Source organism: Nesoenas mayeri (genome assembly GCF_963082525.1).
Source record: "Nesoenas mayeri genome assembly, chromosome: 10".
Classification (NCBI taxonomy): Eukaryota; Metazoa; Chordata; class Aves; order Columbiformes; family Columbidae; genus Nesoenas; species Nesoenas mayeri.
The window spans coordinates 21519040-21541669 of NC_137560.1; the positions used below are offsets into that span (position 1 = coordinate 21519040).

At 52.5% G+C, this 22630-nt stretch overlaps 1 protein-coding gene across 1 annotated transcript in view; it reads right to left on the reverse strand.

Annotated features, from left to right (window-relative positions):
- Positions 1-813: 813 nt before the first annotated feature.
- Positions 814-22630, reverse strand: part of PLXNA1 (plexin A1) — a gene marked incomplete at its 5' end in the record, with an annotated part of 99402 nt that continues 77585 nt past the window's right edge. Inside the window, 11 exons of the mRNA XM_080350644.1 lie at positions 814-1162; positions 4879-5029; positions 8578-8790; positions 10494-10663; positions 11081-11271; positions 11920-12016; positions 12858-12961; positions 13539-13698; positions 14432-14578; positions 19319-19385; positions 22260-22516. Of these exons, the coding sequence (XP_080206770.1) occupies positions 1067-1162; positions 4879-5029; positions 8578-8790; positions 10494-10663; positions 11081-11271; positions 11920-12016; positions 12858-12961; positions 13539-13698; positions 14432-14578; positions 19319-19385; positions 22260-22516 (1653 nt within the window). The 3' untranslated portion in view covers positions 814-1066. The remainder of the gene's footprint in view (positions 1163-4878; positions 5030-8577; positions 8791-10493; positions 10664-11080; positions 11272-11919; positions 12017-12857; positions 12962-13538; positions 13699-14431; positions 14579-19318; positions 19386-22259; positions 22517-22630) is intronic.

Genomic DNA, 22630 nt, shown 5'->3' on the forward strand with positions numbered 1-22630 from the left:
CCACCGGGCTGGGGAAACGAGGACGAGCTCAACAAAACACCGACCATCCCTCAGCAATCCCCTGGGAAAACAAAAACCGACCTCGGGATCTGCCTTCCTCTCTGATCTTGACCTCCAGAACCACACCAGCAGCATTTAAATAAGAGCATCTATCCAACTAACAAAACTCCCAACTTTTTTTTTTTTTTCCTTATTTTTTCTTTTTTTTCTGCACTAAACAACATTCAAATAAAACATGGCACAGGACATACTTTAAGAAATACCAAAGCTCAGGGATTCCTCCCTTTCCTGCCCACCCCTACTGCCCCCACTCCCAAATCTCCCCAGCATCAGTCCTTTAGCTTATTTTTTAAAACCGTTTTTGTTAGTCTGTTGCAAAAAACTTTAGAATATTTTTTTTTGTTTTCCCCTCCCATATTTTTTTTTTCTTTAAATTAAAAATTTTGTTCGTCTCGTGTAAATTGTGCAAATATAGCAGTTAACACTAGTGGCAGAAGGCCAGAGAGAGAGAGAGAAGGGGGAAAGAGACAGAAAAAGACAGAAGAGGAGGAGAGGGGGGCGGCCAGCTGGGGATAAGGAGGGGAGAGCAAGTCAAGTACAGTAAAAATAGGAGCCAACCCACCCCCCCACTCCACCAAAGTAACAACAACATCCAAACGCCGTCCTAGAAAGCCTCATGGTCCCGATCCTCCTTCCTCGGGGGCTCTGCCTGGGCAAGGGATGCCCAGTGGGTCCATGGAGGGCGACCCCCTTCTCTTCCACCTGGCATCGCCTCTGCAAGGTCCCTGCTGCGTCCCAGATGGATCAGGGGTCATCTCTGTGTGTCGGGGGGGTCTCATCAATGTTGCTGCTGTCGTCGGGATACGTGTGTGGTTTTTTGTTTGTTTTTTTTTCGCTAAAGCGCGAGGTTTCCTTGTTCGTTCGTGGGAAGCGTGCGGAGGCAACGGCGGCTCCCGTGGGTCCGGCCGGCCCCAGCCCAAAGTCTTCTCTGCCCGCGGCTGCCACTGGCCGACCGGTCCCTCCTGCCGCCTCCGCCGCCCGGGATGCTGGCACCGCCACCGCCTTCTCAGCTGCTTAAGGCCATTGTGTCGATCGCCTGCTCCAGCTTACTCCTCAGCCGCTGCCGCCGGGCCTGCTCGTCCTTCTCCAGCGCGGCTAAAATCTGGGGAGAGAGGGGAGAATTGTAGAATTGTAGAACTATTTGATGGAAAGAGACCCGCAGGATCACTGAGTCCAACCGTAAACCCAGCCCTGGTACTAACTCATGTCCCTGAGAACCTCATCTCCGCGTCTGCTCAACCCCTCCAGGGATGGTGACTCCAGCACTGCCCTGGGCAGCCTGTTCCAATGCCCAATAGCCCTTTCCAGGAAGAAACTGGTCCCAAGATCCAACCTCAACCTCCCCTGGTGCAACTTGAGGCCGTTTGCTCTCATCCTATCACTTTTGACTTGTGAGAAGAAGAAGAGAAGGTGAGGAGATTACAAGATGACCTCCTACCCAAAGCAGCAACTTGTTTCTCATGTGGCCATGCTGGCTCATTGATGGCATCAGGGCACACCAATGTGGTCTCGTGAGAAGCAGCGCGGGTTCATTCTTGTTCCTAATGGGGCCAGGAAAGGGCCAAAGGAGGCAGGAGGTGGAGGACACTGCCCCGATTGCTGCCACCCCAGCAGACAGAGCCTCCCGGGACCCCCAAGGGGCTACAGTAATGCAGGGGACCTGCTTCACACTAACAAGAAGTCAACTTGAATGTGGGGAGACAAAGAAAATGAACACCCAGCATAAAATTGGAGGCAAATCCCCAAACCAAGATGATACCTTCTCACTACATCTGTGACTCCAACAAAGCTAAAGTCATAGGGAAGGAGGAGCTGCATTTCAGAGGCCATGATCAACTGGTTCCATGAGTGCAAAAAGACCAAACCCACAAATCCATGAGGCTTTGGCTGCTAACAGTGGTAAAATCCCCCCTCATCGCTCCTCAGGGTGGATCGAGGTGATGGAGGGAAACACCAGATGGATGGACCACCAAAATCTGCCTCGCTAGGAGCCCCTGCTCCTGTGCAGAGGGTGCACCCACAGACATCCAAGGTTGACTTTCCTCCCTTGAAATCCCCTTTCTCTACCCAAGCTCCTGGCCATGACAACAGGTCACAGGTGGAGGGACTGTCCCCTGCCCTGGGCTGGATACGACCATGTCCCCAGGGCTGGTGGCAGAGGGAGGGTAGAGAAGGGAGTAATGAAGCGTAAAACGAAGGGGCAGTTGCCCTCTCAGCAGCCAGGAGTCTCACCTCACTAACATCATGCCAGCAGAAAAGCTGATTTAAAAAAACCAAACCTGACAGAAATCACATCTCCTCGGGTGAGCTCGTTGAGAGCGCAAATTTTTCGCAATTAAATATCAAGGCATCCGTCAAAGGGGACTTGATTAACCATTTCATTGGCTGCATAATTGGAAACAAACTGTTGTATAATTAATAGACTTACCAGGAGGCAGGCAAAGTCCATCAGGAGCCCTACAGGTAACTTCTTAATGGGGAATCAGCTCCCTTTGATTAAGAGCTGCTGCGGCGCCGGTGGGTTGCGGAGCGTCACGCGGGACGTGCTGTGCAGCATCGCTGCCACGCAGCAGCCCCCACCACCGACCGCCTCCGTATCTCTTTGCCAGGCTTTTTGGGACAGGACCAGGCTGGTCCCTGCCTGCTGGGGCAGCAGGAGATGCCCGAGGGGGAATTTCTTCCCAGAGGATGAGGGAAAGCTGCATCTCAACATCAGCATCAGCTCCCAAGGTGGGGAAAATTCCCCATGAGAGTCAGGCTGATTTACCTCCCCTGGCAGCAATGACCCTGGGATGCAGATGGACTCGTGAGAGCTCATAGATTCCACCACAAACCTGCCGCCAGCGACACTCCCCCACCATCCATCTCCGCAGCCGCTGTCGGCCATCACGCTCCATGCAGAATGAAATAACTATAATAACGCTCATGCAGAAATCAAAACCCCACGTGCCTGAAAGGTGGCCGAGCTGGAACCAAATTAGATTGGTCCGAGAATTGGAAGAGCAGCCTATTCCCCCCCTGCCTGCCTCCTCTGCCTCTCCCGATATGTATCCTGGGATGCTGAGGTGTCAAATGATTCACAATCTGCCTTTGCATTTATTTGTTCCTCTTTTATCTCGTCCTAAGGGAAACGATGCATTCAAAGGAAACCTGTGTGGAGCGTAGAGAGCCAAGTTTGTCACCTGCTGTAAGGAGCCAGGACCACTGATTACCAAGATGCAAGTACCCAAATGAAAATTAATTATGATTTTCATTCACAGCCAATGACAGCATATTATTGCACTGAACAACAGGAAAAATTATTCTCTCCCATTTTGCATCAAAGAGGGTGCAATCGGGCTGCATATAATTGTGCTTAATGAATGAAAACAAACAAAGGGAACAGCTGCGATTTATTAATCCCATTACAAATAATAAAAGAAGTTCCTGAGAGCTGTGAACACACTTGTGATGCTCGGAGACAGCAAGACGCTCAACAGATGTCAGGCTGCCATCAGTGGGCAAGAAGAGGACCTGTGTCCCTAAAGGGCAGCTCATGAATGCCACATGGTCCCCTCCCTGCTCTCACTCAGGGCTCAGAGGATTTATTTAAGGCTTGTGGGACTTTGAGACTGGAGGAAGCAAGCACCTGATGATGGCTGAGGGATGAGGGCTGCACTGCAGCAGATCTAGATTCTCTGAACTGCTCCTCTTCCACCCTCATGGTAGACACAGAGTTGTTGTATAAACTGGAAAATCCCCTGAAAACCCTCTTTGGCCAACTTCTCACATAGATGGGAACCTCCTGGACATGCCACCCAAATTGTTTGGGGAGCAGCACAGAGGTCCCACCACCATGGTCAGTAGTGCATGGTCACCTGCTGCACAGTGACCGCCATGTGGCACCTTCCCAAGCACCAAGGGCTTCCTCCCAGCCTTGGAGACAAGCCAGAGCCACCGCCTCCTCCTCACTCTTGCAAAGTATTCAGCTCCATGAGCATTTTGGCCACCACGGTCCCAGCGCTGACCTGAGACCCAGGGGCCAGGTCTGTTACGTCCTGCCCATGGACTTCCTAAATTCACATCTTGAAGAGGCACCAGGAGAAGCCTCACGGTTGCTGCAGGGTGCAATGGGGACCCTGTTTTCCTGTGGGATGAGATGCCAGCTCTCCCAGCTCTTTTCAAGCGAGGAGATGTTCTGGCACTCTGTCATCTAAACAAGCCACCGTTCAAACACAGTCATCAGTCCGCTTTATTGGGACAATTAAGCCTATACCATCACGTTATATGTATAGATCCATATTTGACTGTAGTTACATATTTTATTGCTTTAATAAAAAGATGCGAGGTGTGGATTCGAGTGGTGCTTTACGAAGTTAATTTGTATAAAGTACAACAGAGGGGTTTTTAACCGTTCTTACTGATGTTCACAAAGCAAGCACTGAAGACGCCTCCACATCCTCCAGCATCCCTGGGGAGCAGAGCCAGATGCCGCCTGTATCATCATAGTGTTGGTACCGCTGCAGCACCAGGTCGGTGGCAGTGGAGAGGGAATGCACACTGAGATAACACCATGAACTCTGCAGCCCCGCTGAGTTCACATGCCAAATGTGTAGAAAAATAGGTGTTTCCCACATTACTCACTGCAGAAAATGCAGGGAACAAAGCGCTGCCTACATGCCTCCCAAACCTTTCCTGACTGCTCAAGCACAGACACAGACTACATTATTCTGCATTTATCGGGGTGTTCCTCTACAGGAAAAAGCAGGGGACTGCAGAAACAAGGACAAAGGGACACGGCTCATAGCCCAGGCTTGACTCCCCACCACCACGTCTTACCTCGTCCTTGTACTTGGTGATGTAGGAGTAAATCTCGTGCAGCGCGCTCATGCTGTTGAACTGGCTGAGGTGTAACCGGGACTGCTCCGCCAGGTACGCGCTCATGTCCTGGTCACTGATCGCTGGCATTTTAGCTATATCTGCATAATATCTGCAAGGGAGAAAGAGAAGAGCGGGTCTGATTCTGGGACAGACAGAAGGGGACGGGTCCCCACCGCGACACTTGCTGAGAAGAGCCACCTTGTGAAGAAGGTGAAGGGCACCTTGCCTCCACGTTGTGATGTACTACGATCACCCATTATAACCCCGTCTGTGGAGCAGACGCTGAGCCCAGCCCAATGTGAGGGATTTCCCACCCTCTCCTAAACCACACATTTTTCCTCCTTCCCATCCCATTGGCATGTTTTGCCACCAAACTGCATCCACCAGAATCCTCCGTGCCTGCAGCAACATCTAAGGCTTTGATACCATTCTCTTATGGTTGCTGTGTTGCTAAGGCCAATGATGTCCCTTTGCGTCCAATTAAATACTTGGTGCATGAACACAAAACAAGTTCACATCCAGGCCTTGCAGGGATACATGCCTGCGTGGATTCGTCTTCCTCAGCAAGAGGCATCCAACACCCTACAACTGCCGCTGGCCATGCTCAGAAGTTGTTGCTCACCCAAAAGCTACAACAGCTTTCATTTTTGGTGAAAACTGAGGTTCTGAAGATGCTCGTGTGAACTCAAAGGATCCCAGGCAGCTGATGTCCTAGGGCATGCCTGGGCCAAATGGCTTTGTCCTTTTCTGTCTTCTTTGTGCTTCTCTGATGGTTCCTACCTTACATTTCCTATGACACCTTAAGATTTGCAGTCCCATCCCATAGCTGCCTCACTGACATGCTCAGCAATTACAGGGAAACCCAGACACGGCTTGTATAGTCTGGAATCGTAGTGGAAAAACAGATAATCCAACAGGATATTCATGAAAAAATAGGAAGATCAAAGCCGCATCATCCCATTTCAGCGGGAGGGTTACACCAAGCAGATGTACCAGCGGCCTGGATGCTCAGGTCCTTATGGAAACCAGGGTTGCATCCACAGGCTTCTATTAAAATACAAACCCTACCCACAGCAAACGAGCCCCAGCTGCTCCCACCACCTGGAAATACAGAGTGCCAGTCCCTCCCAGGTTTGCTTTGCTCCTCCTGACTCCTCAAACTACTCAGTGCAGTTTCTGGTACAGTGATTAGCATCATTAGCATCATCAGCTGAACGCTGAGGTGGAACACAACTGAAGCACTTGGATAGGAGCAGATGGCAGCAAGACCACTTGAGGAGATGAATATGAGGATCCACTCCATCCCATGGCGCTGAACTCAGCTAGCGATAAAATACTTGGGCAGTTTTGACAAGGAGCCTCATTCACATCCAAAAAGCGATGCGAGAGATTTCCTGAATGCTGCCAAGAGTGCGGTGCTCTGAGGTGAGGACCTCCAACCAAATCAGGCACCAAGAGAGCCACTACATCCCTAGAGAGGTCACCCCCAGAATGATGTCTCCTAAAGGTGATACTACTTATTAGGGACAATATGCCCAACGTTCTCAGTTCCAGCCAGCTTTGATTAGCAAAGAAAACTCATAGAGATCCCCCCTGGCCACCCTTTAACCACAGTATCATAGTATCACAGTATGTTTGGGATTGGAAGGGACCTCAAAAGATCATCTAGTCCAATCCCCCATAGGTGAAGGGACTTGTAAGAAATGCACATACAAGAGAGATTTGCTGAAAAACAAAGCTGTTTTGGCTGCCACAGAAAGATGTCCAGGTAACATGCAGCAGTATTATGTTCCAGGTTTTCTCATGACACAAAGGACAATAGGAAACCATGATTTTTCAATGCAAATGTGCATGGCTGGTGTGGACCAAGATCCCAGACACACCATTTCCAGAGGACGCCTACCACAGCTATGACCCCGGCAGTGGTAACCTTGGGTTTCCCCGGGCTCCCCACCTCCCAAGCCCTTTACTATTCCTGCCACAGACTGCCAGGACACCCATTTTTTCAGCCGCTGCCTGACCCAAACAGACCCGCTTTTGGGACCACCAGTCCCGCTCAGCCGCCCCCGCACTGTTCCCATCCGGCCTCTGCAAAGCTCTGTGAAGACAACCATTGCCAAAAGCCAGAAATGCCAATTACACCGTAAATCCTTGCAGCAGAGGAGCTGCGGGAGACACAGTCGTACCCTGCATGGGGCAGCTCTGCCCCCGGCTCGGCTGCCTCGGGGACCACGCCGGCGGTGAGTGATGGCAGAACATCTGTCACCGTGAGATCTCTCACCTCCTCCCCAGGGACACAGCATGTCTAGACCAATGTTTCACTCTGGAATGGTTTTATACCTTTTTTTTTTTTCCTCCAGGCACACACATATCTGAGTATTTTTGTCATAGAGACAGCAAGGTCAGAGGAATTCACCTTATGAAGTTTGTGATGTTCCTACGGGACCCCATTCCAAAGCTCCCTCCAGCCCCCCACAAAGAAATGTCTCATTTTGCAATGCAGCTCATCTCTCATCTCAGCCATCCTGTTTCAGAGGCACCTTTTCTTCTGATCCAAGCCCTGTCTTCCTCCAGGGAAGAAGCTTGTCTTTGTGCCTGCCCACAAAGCACCAGGCACGCCAATGGTGCGACAAAAATAACTGTGTACAAGCGAGTATCCAAAGGATGATTTAGGCTACAAAGTCCCACGCTTGCAAACTAGAGAATATGATGCTTATTTTTACCTGGACATCTTTCACTTGGTTCTGGTCTAGATGCTGAAAAAGGGAAGGGTCCTCAGTTTTTTAAAAAGAAAAGCACAATCTATAGCACAGCATATCAGCACAAGCAGAAAGTTGCACAAGCAACCTGAAATCTGCTGGTTTTTAAGCTTGATGAAGTTCCACTTTACAACACAGCAACATTTTAACAGTAGTTATATTTTGAGGGCTTTGGAGGACATCTCCTAGGTTTCTCTCCCAAAAGGATAAAGCTAAGCACAGCATCATGCTTGAGCGCATCAATTTGCAATCAGTAGCATTCAAGCCCCAAACCTTTGGCGCTGTGCTAATTCAGCGGGACAGAGGGATGTCCCTCCTCGGCTGACGAGGAAGGTGGAGGAAGGAGCCAGGGGACCTGCTCCTCAGCGCAGCGACAGCAGCCCGAGCGCTGTCTCAGAGCACACGCTCTCCTCAGGATCCCAGGCGAGACGTGCGGATGGATGAGAGTCGGGAAATGGTCATTTTCAACCATTTCAGGAAAACCTGTGTGCATTGCAACGGTGCAAAAAAGGCACTTCTCTAGTCCAGGGCTGACTTCTTACAGCTTTTTGAAAGCAATCAAGGGCGGTGTTAGCAAGCCCCTAGCACAGACTGAGTTTTTACAACAGAAACCACCACACAACCTAAAAGTGAAGGCTGCTTTTAGCACCCCTTAAGCAATTCATACACAGCTCTGTCAAACAGTCATTGCAATCTCACTCCAGAAGACAATCATGAGAAAGCATCATCTCCCAAATGAGATGATCATCTTCCTCAAGCATCAGTATGGTCTCTCTTCAGATAGCTGCCAAGAGGAGTCTTCCCAACAACCAAGCCCTCGGTGTGAAGTCCTCGCACCCATGCACATCCCCTGTAAACCCTTCAGGTGACGCAAGGAGCTATTGCCAAATCTACTCACCTTTCTACCCAGCTCTTGTAGTTGGGGATATCCTTGGCGTACAGTAGTTTGTTGGAGGGAGAGTCTTTTCCTAGCTTGTGCTCAGAAGTTGAGCAGGAGTCCATGAATGTCTGAGCCACCACGGATAGGCAGGCATCAGTAATACTGTTCTTGTGAATGTCGAACACAAACTGGGGATTCTTAATCACATTCACCCAAAAACGTAGAGGTAGACTGCGGGAAGAAGGAAACAGAAGTCAGCACCTGGATTGAGCGCTACAAGGCAGCCAGCACACACACCACACTGGCTGGGGAGAAGGAGCTCCCCATCACCCAGAATTGGGCAGGCTGCTTGTCCCAGCACCCCAGGGATGCAAAAAACCTGGGGTACACAGCCATTCCCCTCTGCCCACCCCCACATGGCCTCAGGTCTCCAGGAGAAAACTGCCGACAAGTCCAGAGGCGAAGCAGAGCAGCGCAGATCCGCAGTTTCTCCAAGGATCCTCTTGCACTGACGAGCCCTTGCCGAGCCCGCGGGTCACACCACGCATGGTCCCTTTCTCCGGCATCAATGAGCCTGTCTACAGCACCGCGCGGCATTTCACACATCTCTCGTGTCGGAGGAGGGGGTTAACTGGACTCCTCAAGGGACTCATTAGCACATTTCACACCAGAGGAGAATTTAGGCAGCCTCAGACGCTAGAAATGAAGCTCTCAGTTGTAGAGGCAGCGGGTCTCCTGGCCAGCCACCGACTGGATGTTTGCTGCGTAACGACACATGTGCCACCCTCCACGGCTCTGTTTTCCAACCCTACTGCCCCTCTCCTCTCCCAGGAGCATCTCAGGGTCTCCCCGCATCGCAAAGCCCCTCCGCTTCATCATCCCTCAGCACCAACGCCCAGCAAATGCTTTTATCTTAGACAAAACACACTTCGTTCCCCAGGACTTTCCTAATGAGGGTACCGGGTGCATGTACATATTTCATTTGTGAAGGGAATGGCCTCAAGAAATTAGCTCCACACATCGAATTAGCGCCCAGAGATAAGCACAGGCATTAGTATGCAGGAGCCTGCATGCCCAGCCCCTGCGGAACGGGGCTTATTCTTTTTTTTTCCTCCTTTGCCTTTCACTCCTTCTTTTAATATAGAAAGCCAAGTTATAAATCAGTTCCAAGCACTTCCGTGCTCTCACATCTCCATTTAAAAATGTTTCTTTTCCTGCCCTGCTAATTGCCAACAGTTACTGAACTATACAAAAGCAATTTGGCTGCCATTTAACAAATGCCAGACACGGGAATGTACGTACCCGTTCTCCAGTAACGGCAAGATCAGAGAGATGAAATCAGTGAGGCAGCAGAAAAGAAGAACGCCGAGGGAGGGGGTTGCGGAGCAGGAGCCAACGCCTGCCCCAGCCCTGGTCTCATCAGCCGCTTGGCCCCGCTTTGCGGAGAGCCATAAGTGGAACCCATGGGCAAGGTTAGGGAGGATGCACCCACAGCTTTACGCTGACTTTGTTAGGACAGGCTCAGCTGAGCCATTGGAGGGAGGTGGAAACACCTTCAGGACAGGCAGGATGAGAACTGGGTTGGCATCTCCAGAGGAGCCCGGCGGACGGAGAAGCCCGAGTGGTGTTTTCCCGAGGTGAGACGGGAACCAGCCACCATGGTCCTCGGCCCACTGCAGCCATCAGAGGGAGCGCGGTGCCCGGGATTCGGGGATGGAAGGGCTGAGGGAGCATTTTGCATTCCTGGGATTTTTCTGCTGCAGGAAGGCATGCAAGGGATTTACCCACACCCGAAATACAGAGATATGGGCCTCTCTTGTTCTGGATCATTTCCAATGACATATTTCTGCTCGCCGGGGGAGGGGTTGGAAGTATCATTGGCTGTGATATCATTAGCCGCCACCCCGCCCCGTCCCACTGCCCTTCTTCATTACCAGTTACTCTTCCAGGTGTGCCTGACATCGTAATCATTGATCTGATGCTTATCAGCTTGCTCATCCAGGAAGTCAAACATGTATTTGATGGCGAGGGGCAAGGCGCTCCCACGATGTGCTGTGCTGAAGATGGTCTCAAACAGGTCGTCCACGAATTTCTGCAGGGTGCCCTGAAGAGGAGAGAGAAGAGCCGCTCAGCAACGCCTGGAGCCAGCAAAGAGATGAACCAGGTCATTCCCCTTCCCACATCACTGATTTCGTAGCTTTATCCCAAACACCAAAGGGGCACCTGCCCCAGGGCAGCTCTTCTTTGCAGTTCAGCAGCTGCTCCAGGATACACGGAACAGTAAAAATGCCAAATGGTGTAAAAAGCAAATGGGAAAATCCACCCAAGGGATATTCACTTGGCATACAAAAACATCACCTCCAGCTCAGGAAAGAGACTGAGAGAGTCACTCCTCCTGTGCTTTTGAAATAGAAGGCTAATAAAAAAACTAGCGCTTACGACTTTTGGACAACCCAAATCACTACCCTTCTCCATTCAGATTTCAAAAGCCAGGCAGCAGCTCTGTGTCTCTGGGCCATACCTTGGTGGCTAACAGGCGGGTCAGGTAGATTTCGGAGACCATCTTGCTGCCCCGGTCACCCTCCCGCTGGTCCATGTGGTCGTGATTTTTCACCAGATGCCAGAGCTTGGTGCCGCTCTCCAGGTCGGGGGTGATCATGGGGGTCCGCGAGCGCAGGCTGTCGGGGCTGCTGGCTGTCCGCAGCATGCTCTCTGCAAGCACCGAGCAGAGGGAGATGCTCACAACCTGCCCACCTCCATCCTCCTTCCCTCTGCTGTGGCTTTGGGGCCATGAAACGGGAACTTTGGGATCCACCATGAACTGGGACTGTCCTCACAGCCTGCTGGGCTGTGTTCAAGCCTGGCTGATGCAGAGGAGCCAGGACCAGGGTGGAAGGGTTTCTGCAGGGGTCTGTCCTGCTCCCAGCACGCTGGTGCCAGGATCACAGACGCCCCCTGTATCAGCCTAAGCTGACCACACTATTCCCTTCCAAACCAAGGCTGAAAAACACTTGCCAGCATATTCGCTGGAGCCCTCAACTCTGCTCATTTAAGGGCAAAGTACCTCTGTGCTTATTTTAATTAGATTTCAGGGGAATAAAAGGGAGGGAATCCCTTAGCAGCAATCTGACACATCTTTATTCCCCGAGTCTGACACGTCGCAAAGAGAGATGTCTCTGAGGGCATCTGCTCCCTTTCCAACACCAGAATAAATAGGATGGTGCAGGAGAGCCGGGGGTTTGGAGGAACCTTGTTCACATGAGCCACAGTTACAATCACCTGCCCTGGGCCTTGGTCTGCCAGCCCAGCCCGGTGCTGCCTCCCCGGCCAGCACAGCGGCGGGTGCCCCCGCGCGCTCACCGTATCTGCTGAGGGACTTGGTGAAGGTGGAGGAGTTGGAGATGTTGTACGCCGAGTTCTGCTTGGGCACCAGGGCTACGGAGGAGCCGTCCGTCACCTGGGGACAGAGGTGGCGTGAGCAGGTTGTGACACTGGTGAAATACAGGAGGAGCAGCCCCACCGCAGGGAGAAAACAGACAGGAGGGATGAAGCTACACAGCACCCCAGGCCAGGGACATCCATCTCCACCGGAGGAGACCTACATATCTACCTCTGCCTAGAGCAGAGAAGGGTCTGGGGAGACCTTATTGTGTCTTTCAGTGCTTAAAAGGGGCTGATAAGAAAGATGGAGACAGACTTTTTAGCAGGACCTGTTGCAATAGGACAAGCTCTGATGGTTTCAAGCTAAAGGAGGGGAAATTCAGGCTGGACATGAGGAAGAAATTTTTTTATGCTGAAGGTGGTGAGAGCCTGGCCCAGGTTGGCCAGAGAGGGGGTGGATGAACCATCCCTGGAGACATCCCAGGCCAGGCTGGACGGGGCTCTGAGCAACCTGAGCTGGTGCAGATGTCCCTGCTCATGGCAGGGGGGGCACTGGGGGAGCTGGGAAGGACCCTTCCCACCCAAACTATTCTATGATTCTACAGTTCTGCGACAGGAAGAGGTCAGAACAGGAACACACCAGAAACCTTGTCATGAAAATGGTAAGTAAGGTCAGAGCAGGAAACAGCCTCTTTGAGTTCTGGACATGCCTCATTTAGTGCTTCCTTAAATGGAAGGACCATAAACATGGGGCCTGGGCAGCAGAGTGACTGCAGACCTCCTGGCCATGGCCCTGCCTGAGCAGCATGGCCTGGAGAGCTGAGCTCAGGCCCTGACCAAGCTGAGGAGAAAGCTGAGATGCTCAAGCTCAAAGCAGCTGGTGACAGCTCAGTGGTCTCCATCATGGACAGCCTTACCTGGTAGTGGGCCAGGGTGTTTAGCCTCTTCCAGTCATTGTCAATTTTTGTGGTGACGTCTTCGTCCTGCAGTATGATCCGGGCCATCCTGCCCTGCCGCCACTCTGCCCCATGAAGGAGAAGGGCTTGTGGTTAGTGGGGGGCCTTGGAGCACAAAGCCGAGGTGAGGGCAGGACCACAGTGTGGGCATCAAGAACAGAGTCCTCCCACCATCTTCTGAACCCCAGGATTGATGATGATCAATATGGCGTTGGGCAAAAGCTGTTTCTAACTACTCAAGGAAAGATAGAACCAATTTGACCCCAGCGACCGTTTCCTTCACTGCTCTTCATTCTCCTGCCCCTCCTTTAGAAACAGAACTATTAACACTGTTCTCAACTATTGCTGGCCTCCTTGGACCGCAGCAACCTCAAGCCTGCAACCCAGACCATGGCCAGAGCCAAGGAGGCTCCTCTCTCCATCCTCTCTCCTGGCAGGACCTGCACTGCCATGCCAGAGGTCCCCACACACAGCCAGTGCCATCAGCACAGCAGAAGAGGACAAGCACAACTGTTCTGGTCCTGTCAGGTTCCTTCTCCTGTAGGAGATGTGGATTTTCCTGCCTTGAACAGGTTTTTTTGGCACTTCTGCTCCTAATCATGTCCCTGCTGCCCACAGGGAAGTGCTTGGCCTCTCTCTTACCCAGGTCCATGTCTCCAGCTTTGGGTCGCTGGGAATAGGGCACCCCCTTGTAGACGGCGTCCAGCAGCTTCTCTTTCACCTGCGTGATGGTGTCGCAGTTCAGCACCTTGACAGGGATCTCCGGGGCATTCTCATTCTCAGGGTTCACACAGTTGAGGGTCTGCACAGCACAGGAGGGGCAGAAAGACTCAAGTGAGAGGTGCAAAGGCAGGTCCATGGGGCTACAGCTGTCTACAGGCCACATCTTCTCACCTCCCAGGCCACTGTGGAGTCACAGCCACATGGCACATTCCTGTTGCCCCTTCTTCCCCATCTCTCTCCTCCACCCTCAAATCTTCAACTATTCCAGAAAGGCAGCACAGAATCAGTGAAGGAATACTGGGCCAGAAAACCACGTCACCAAAACCTGCCTAGCCTGAGTGATACCCAGGCACACTTCACTGGTGAAGAACCAGCTGCAGGTTCAGCTGGACAGAGGAGATGGCTCATATGGAGGAAAAGTATCTCTCCATCTCCTGCAGTCATCTCAAGGCTCTAACTCTGATCCCCACCCAACATGAGCCGCTGAATGTTCCAAGCAGCATCTGTGGCCCTAGGTCTGTCAGGGCCATGGGGTTTGCTGGGAGAGGCATGGAGAGGGGTTCAGTTCACGTTTGGTTTTCTCAGGTCCATGACAAGAGCAAACCTTGCCATGCAAAGACCCCGTTTCTGACTGTAGTTGAGATGGGCACCACACAGACAGGGTAAGAGGCGCCCCAGGGATGCTGGAGAGAAGAACAAGAGACAAATCACTCTCTGCAAAGTACTTCGGGTGCCTCCAGGATCTCATGAAACAGCTGGACCTAGCAGTGCTGGCAAGCAGCAGGACCAGCGAGGCTTCCGCTTGCACTAACCAGCATTTTGTAGTCAATCTGCTGCCGGATGAGCTTGTCTTCGCTGAGGGAGTAGCGAGCCTCTCCCGTGATGGCATCGATGGGTCCCTTCTCCATCTGCTGCTTGATGGCACAGTAGAGCATGAAGAGCGGTTCCCCAGCACACTCCTGCAGCACAAAGGATGGAGGAGAGAGTGGGGTGAGAAGGTGCCAAGCACCAGCTTTGCCTCTCAAGACTGCAAGGAAGGGGGGACATGGTAAAATTCAGCCTGTGGAAGAACTCATTCTCTCCTTCCCAGCCTGCCAGCGGTTGTCCCTTGTCTATCAACCCCTAGGCTCAGCTTACCAGAGTTTCCAGACACTCCCTGGTGATGTCTGTTAATTCTACAGGCAAAAACAAGCTAAAAAGGTTAAATTCAGGGCTAGTGAGGAGCAGGTTGGGTCTGGGGACTTTGTATATCGGATACAGCATATCTTTTGAGCTGGCCCAGCCAGGAGAAGCACCTGAGGACTGGAAAGGGCACACAGCAGTGGGACAGCCTGGGTGCTCTTGCCCAGGGATCACAACGCAGTTCTGGCATCTGCCAGGAGCCCAGTCTCACATCAGAGAAGGTCACAGGAGGTTTATCCATACGACACCTCGGCACAGTCAGTCAGATCCACTGGGAAGGAAAAGTGAGAGAGCAACTCGCTAACAACCCAACCCTGAGCCTCCAGCTGATGGAGGGGACCAGGCAATGAGGTTCCTGCAGTTAAACCATTTGTCACCTACGTGTCCCCACTGTCAAACCTCTCCAGTCAGAGCCACATCAGCAACCATCTTATAAGTGGGAAGGAGAGAAAAACTGGACCAGACGCTTCTCCCAAAGATGCTGCAGAACAAAGGAACAGCAAAGGACCCAACACGGTTGAAGGCACCAACCAGTTTGGAGCCAGGAGTTGGTGTAGGGAGGCTGGTAGTGGACACCCCCTTTTTCAGCCAGGGCCCAAATTGGCCCTGAGCTGCACCCCAATGAGCCCTTTCAGATACAGACATTAATCCTAAGGGGGAAACAGGGTAAAAAAAACCCAAAAGGGGATGGGAACAGAGAGGAGGGGGAGAAGTCCCAGCAGATATTACCCCACCAGCACTCGCCCCTCCCTCCCGGCCGCCTCACAAATAAATTGTCCTTTGGTGCAAAGTGTGGCTGCTCTCCCTGTCACCATATGCTGTTAGCATCTCGTTAGCATCTGCGGTAATTAAAGAGACAGCTGCTAACGAGCAGGAACAGGCATACATCATCCCCAGACCTTCCGACAACATGCCTGTCTTTGAAATTATGTTTCATTTGCAAACTTGGCTTCATTAAGGCAGCTTGGAAAAGCCGAAGACCCAAGGTGGGTGCTACGCTGCAGGTCACCAGGTGCCTGCAGAGCTGCGAGCCCCCCGCCACCCCTACAGCACCCAAGCCCACCCCTGCAGCCATGGTGAAAGACTCGAGTTGCTTCTTTCTGTTGCTTGAAAAGTCTCCTCATAAAACTTCCCTAGTCTGTGGAAGCGATGTGGATGGAGGACAGCTCGGAGCAAGATTCCTGTTCACATCTGGCACAGCTGCTCCCATCTCAGCCCATGGGTTTCTCCTCTCTGGGTGAGCACGGTTGCTGCCCCATCATCTGTTCCAGTGCTCTGGCACCCTCAAAGTAAAGAAGTTTCTCCTCAGTAAAGAAGCTTATCTTCAGACACTGGCTGGGCTGATGGGGAATAAATCTCTTTTTGGATGTTCTATGGCCTCCCTGGAGGGATGGGTGGGCTGGGTGATGGGTACGTCCCTCCTCCAGCACCATGAAGGCTTTTGAGTGCTCCTGTGTGCCCCAGGATTCTGGTCTCCTTCTGACCTGTCAGGCACTCTAATGCCAACCAAAACAGCCCCTCCGCCCCGTCCCCCTGACTCTGCGCATCCTCCACGTTGCAGCTTGGCTTCCCTACTGGTTCCAAATGTGTCCTATACCCTTAAAATCCTGAAATCACTCACTCCTAGCCTCACTGTTCCCACCAGCTCTTGAGGACCAAGTGGGCAAAGATGCTGCCGTGGGTCACAGCTCACTGAGCCCCGACCGATGAGAATGGTTTAGGGCTTATCCCTGACAGAGACCAACAAAATGAACAGAGACCACAAAAACGGTGCTGCACAGTTGCCCCGAGATGATCTCCACGGGGTGAGGTACAGGAGGGGACTGCTGAGATGGGGCTCAGTGAGGAGGGTTTGTGGGGGCTCCCCGTGCAAGCTGAGCTGGAGGGGGGTGGCTGCAAACCCCCCCCGTGCACGTAGGCGTCAGTATGCGGAGAACAGGCTGAGGCGAGCCAGCTAACGCTCAGACTGGCTTATTGACTAGATCTAGCTCATCAGGCACCTAATATTGTGCATTTTTCAGCGCTTGCCTCAATTTATCCCTCTCCCTTTCCCCAGGGTGTCTCATTAAGAGTCTGATAAATGCTACTACAGGGTCCCTGGGAAAGCGCCAGCCCTCGCTGGCTCCCCATGCTGCTGGCCCTGGGCAGGGAGGCTGCTCTGTCCCTGTCCCTGTCCCTCTCCCCAGCTCATCACAACCACACGATGCCAAGTGCCTGGCCCTGCTCTGGGCAGGTTTGCTGAGAGCTGATCTTACAGCTGGGCACATGTTCGTCTGCCTCATTTACATGCACAATTACCACGGTTTGGTGCAGTTTCCTTGCTGACACGCTGCTGTGGTACCTCTCCATCTACCCCATAGGTTTCTCCTGATTTTGATGTCACCTGTGATCCTCACTGCCAGGAGACAGGAGGAAACGGTCCCGTAAGTCTCCTTGGGTGGGATTGCCCCAGGAGAGGCCACAAGCACATCCTCAAGCCTCTTCCAGTCTAATAAGTGACCCAAGTGACACAGTTCCAACCACTTCCCAGGAGAGACGATCCCCAGCACAACAATCTCACAGCCAGCAGGTTTATCCAAGCCCTCTGTGTATTTTCCTCCTGTAATGGTGCATCTAGATCACATTTCTCTCTCCTGCTGCTACCACCCAGAGACCAGAGGCATCTTCCCCTACCAAAGCTGCGGCATAGCCAAGGACTTTCTAAAAAGTCCTTGTCCAGGTCCCATTCCCACGTTTCCCTCACCTGCTACGCCTTATCCTCAGACCTGCCCTGCACTGGTGATGCACCTGGAAGTCTCTCCGAAAAGGGACAGGGCTCCACAAGGACACATGTAGGACAGTGGTGGCACATGAGCCAATTCAAAGCAGCTTCTGAACAAGGTGAACATGCCCCAGGTCACTGCCCACATGGCCCAGCCCAGCCAGGGACACGCCAAGGGCACCAAGTCACGCATGTGAATGCAACATCCCCAAACGCCACTGTGGGTGTTCAAAGGCTGCGTGCTGCACTCTGCTTGGCCAAAGCACAATCTTGTCCACCTCAAGGAGCCCTGAAGGAGTTTATCCACAGCAACACCTCCTCCTGCTTGTCCCATCAACCCTGCAGAGCCCAAAGAGCCATCTGCCGATGTCCTACCTGATCCCACCAGGCACCACCACTGCAGTGTGGCCCTGCTGAGCAAAACCGCAACACGAAGAGGCAGCAGGATGCTCAACATCTCCCTGTGACCGGCACAACTCTTCTCCTCTCCCACCCTGGAAAGCAATCTCTGTCACACACTACACTAGATTTTTATAAATACAGGCTATCCCCCAATGGAGGCAAAAAGCCAAGTGCATGTAAGTGATATTATAAATCACCCCTCGTTGACAATCACTTGAGTTCTGCACAGATTCCTGCTTGCTCTCATCTCTTGGCTGGAAATGGTTCAAACCCTCTTTATCTTAATGAGGGATGAAATCCCACAAAAAAGGCTGCGTGCCACCCAGTCTCGCTGCACCGACGCCAGGCAGGATCCCAAGAAACAGCTCTGCCGACTGACAAAGCCACGATGGGACCAGAGACACCATTCACCCTGCCGGTGTCATCCCAAAGCAGCAGCAGGACTGAGCCCAGCGGTCCATGAGCTGGAGCTGCTGCCGTGTAACCTGCATGGCTGCTGGTGCGGCTCTAGCAGGTGGAAGCACCAGTGCTGATGGGATAAATGTTCTCGACATGGGTTGGGCGAACCAATGGTAAAAGTAGCCCTTATGCTTTGGCATCCTCTTCTGCTACGCCGATGAAATTCAGGGAATGGTCAAATTCAGGCTAATGGGCTCGTCAATGCAGGCAGGGGCACAGGGAGGTCCACCGTCATCTACACCCTTGTGTACACGTGGTGGGAAAGCTGCACCTCTGGCTGCCCACAGGCCCTGCAGGGTGTCCATTCCCACTGGGGCATCTTTTGGAGGGGAAGAAGCAGCAGAAATATGTGGGGGAAATGATACCCCTACCAAGGAGCTTCAGTGTCAAAGAGATGAAGGAAAAGCAGCAGAATTATGTGAAGAGCACAGCACATCAAACTACAGCTCAAAAAGGCAGAAATATCCTCTGAGCACAGTCATATCTACAGAAGGACCAGCTTCTGGGGCTTTTTCCTCCCAAGTTACACAAATAGAGGCAAGGAGGGAAGAATGGGGCCACTCTGAAGGGACTCAAGACTCAGCTGAGTTGCTTGAGGTTTATTCTTTCTCCAGGCACTGTTTTTAAGACCTCAAACCCACTATCATTAAGCAATCATGGTCTGGATTTCATTTCTCAGTCTTAGCTGTTTCCCCAAAAGAAGATCCAGAATCACTGATCACATCTCAGAAACATGGGATGGGAAGGGAGCCCTGGGAAGTGATCTCTGCACCAGGAGGGAGCAGCAGCATTGAGGAGCACATCAGCCCAGGCTCTGGGTACCACATTGCACATCCCAGTGAGGTAGGAGCCACCTCCCCACCCATACAAGGCTGCCATCCCTTCCCAAACTCACCTTCAGAAACTTGTACAGCAGAAACGTGAACCAATTCGTCAGCATCTTCTCCGCCACTGATTCCGTTCTGTAGGGAACACAGAGAGCAAAGCCATCAGGACAGGATATTAAAGGTCTCTGATCTCACTTGTTGCCACAACTCAGCCTGGGACTGTGGATAAATTATTTCTGATTTTAAAAGGTCACATGTGGAAAGGCAGGAGCCTTGAAGCAAAGGGGCACAAGCAGGCAGCAAAATCTCTCGTGCAAAGCCTGCCCATCTGCAAGGCTGAGCCAATGGGAGTGAGAAGCAAATTGGTCTCTTGGTGTATTTGGAGATCCAGAGAGAGCCGAGCACGGCCGTGTCCCATGGGAAGTCCAACCCAGGGGATGACCAGATTTCTACCTCTCCCTGGTACCTTCTACTTAAATGAAGTTGGTTTCTTGTATCGCATCTCATTGGAACTGGGCAGCTCCCTCCCCAGGAGGACTGTGTGAGACACCTCAAGCTCCTCAGTTAAAGCATGACCTGAAGGGAAGAGCTGGGGTTGCAAGGCAAGGCCAGATCCTGGCCCACATTCCCATGTCAGGAACATCTTGTCCTACAACACAGAGTGTCTGATCAAGCCAGATCCATCCCCTCTCACCACTGGGAGCTGCTGCTGACTCCTGCTCCGGCAATGTCCTCAACACCACTACTGCCCCAACACAGGCTCACTACTGGGTGACATGGGACTAATAACTCCCCAATGAGGCTGCATTCCTGGTGGAATGGAACACAAACATCTTGACTCAAGAAGAAACAAAACCCAGAAGGAACCTGAACCCCAGAGCCACCAGGAAGGGTCCCACCACCCGATGCCACGCACTGCCCAACGGCAACACCATGCCCAGCAGATGGGACAGGAGCAGTTCCCCATGGCCAGATGGCTGGGGTAGGAAATCCACTTTCTCAGAGTTTATTCAAGCTGACTCAGGGTCATATGGCCCCATTCAAGGCTTTTTCTTGTGCTAATGGGGCTTAGCCCTTTTTGCCCTCCCTGGAATAGTCTTTAAACCATTAGGGGATGGTAATATCTGAGCTTCCAGAGGAAGGAAGCTTTCCTATGCCTTTATGGGAAAGATTAATCCATCAAGAGGAGGAAGAAAAGAGAGAAGAGATATGGGGAGAAAGTCAGGGGAAGGGCTGGACTGAAGCTCTTTGGCAGACATCCTCCCCAGCCCCAGGCCAGGTCCTCTGCCCACGAGCCTGTAATACTCTTGTGAAGTGCCACCACCCGAGCTCCAGCGGATATTTGTCTTTATCTGCAACAGAGCCAGATGCCACAGCAATGGGGGGATTATCCAATAACAAAATAAATAAATAACAGCTTTCCCCAGTTAGATCAATGTTAATCCAGTTGCCCTGGGCGGTAAGCACACTGTCGCACCCAACAGCAGGGCTAATCCAAAGGATGGAGCAGCACAGCGCTCGGCACCGCTCACTCCGCTCCACGGCTGCAGGAAGAGCAAAGTTTCTTTGTTAAATATCACTCAGGGATGCACAAGCAAGGTCCCAGCCAGGGGACCTCATCTTTGTCCTAAGCCATGGCTTCTGGAGCTCTGTGGCTGGGGACCAACAGTCCTTGTGCCACCAGCTCTCACTGCACTGGCACGGGCTGGGCTCTGCCCCATGGCTCCGCCACCACGGCTGCCGGCCTCCCCGCGCTGCCTTTTATTTATATTTTATTGATTTACTTCATTCTGGAGCTTTGCTCTGATGGTAGCAGCTTCGTGGTGCTCTGAGAGCCCCAGGAGCTGGAAGCACAGTTAAAATATTTCAGAGAAGCCTGGTGGTGTGGAGGGTCAGAGAGAAAGGAAGAGTCAAAGGATGCGCTCGGGGAGCAGGAACAGGGACAGGGGTTGGCACCTCCAAGATGCACCCCTCTCCTGGCCAGCCCCAGGTCTGCCCCGCATCACCCCCGGTACATTGCTAATGAGGTGCTTTGAGAAATTATGGCCAACCTTGTAATTGATAAATGAAGCAGAGAAATTAAGAAAGCAATGTGCTTAAAGAAACCAGCTGAGGGAAGGCAGCAGAGATGTAACCGGGACCAGCTCACATCTGTGTCTTCTCCCCAGGGCCAGGCACACAAACCCCAACTTTGCCATGAACATCAATTGATGTCTGAAAGATGCTCTGGCTTTCTTGACCCCTTCTGATGACATGCTAACCCTGTGGCTCTCGGCCATCCCTGCACCTTTGCTGGAACCTGGTGGCACCAGGCTGATAGAGGCACAGATGGGGAAGCCTGGCGCAGCGTGCGAAGAGAGAAGATGGCACGGAGGGCCTCGAGCTGCGCTGGTGGAGCTTATTAATTGTTTTTGTTCAGTACTTGGTGTATCTTTCAATATTCATCAGCCCGTGATGAAGGAGAGCTCAGAGCTATTGTTAAATATTGATGGGCCAGGCAGACTCAGGCAGGGCTTGGCAGGCTGCCTCCTGCTCGCACTCCCCTCCCGGCCCTGGCGAGACTCCCAGCTTGTGAAGATCTACTTGGCTTTCCCAGGAAAACCCCCATGTGCCAGGCAAGGTGGGCGATCCCTGAGGAATCACAGAATCAGAGAATAGTTTGGGTTGGAAGGGACCTTCCAAGCTCATCCAGTGTCACCCCTGCCATGAGCAGGGACATCTTCACCAGCTCAGGTTGCTCAGAGCCCCGTCCAGCCTGGCCTGGGATGTCTCCAGGGATGGTTCATCCACCACCTCTCTGGTCAACCTGGGCCAGGCTCTCACCACCCTTCTCATCCTTGTATGCAGAAAGGCAAGGAAATGCTTGACCACGGCCCCAGTGCCAACATTGCCCAGGCTCCTCTGAACATGTGGACACAAGCTGGTGTCCTTTAGGGATGCCGCCAGTGGCGGGTTTGGTGTTGGCTGTGGCACTGTCCCACAGCTCCAGCCTCTCGGATGGTCACTCACCTCCGCAAGAGCAGCTTGGGGTGGTTCTTACTCTCCAGGTTCTTCTCGATGAGGTCGGAGAGGAGCTGCTTCAGCACGCCCGTGGCATACTCCATCTCGCCCTGCAGTGCCGTCATGATGAGGGATGCCACGTTGCCACGGTCCCGCATGGAGAAGCTCCTCTGAGCCTCCAAAGTGCGGATGAAGGTCAGCAAGAAGTGCTTCTTGTTCAGGAGCTGCCCAAAGAGGGTCAAGGACTTCTCCACATTCGCCTGGACCTGCAAGGATAGAGCGAAGCTGGGAGACGGGCACGAGGGTGAGGGCAACAGGAAGAAAGTGTTTGGACTGCACAAGGCGCTGGAGTCACCCTCACCTCCCAAGAGAAAAGGATG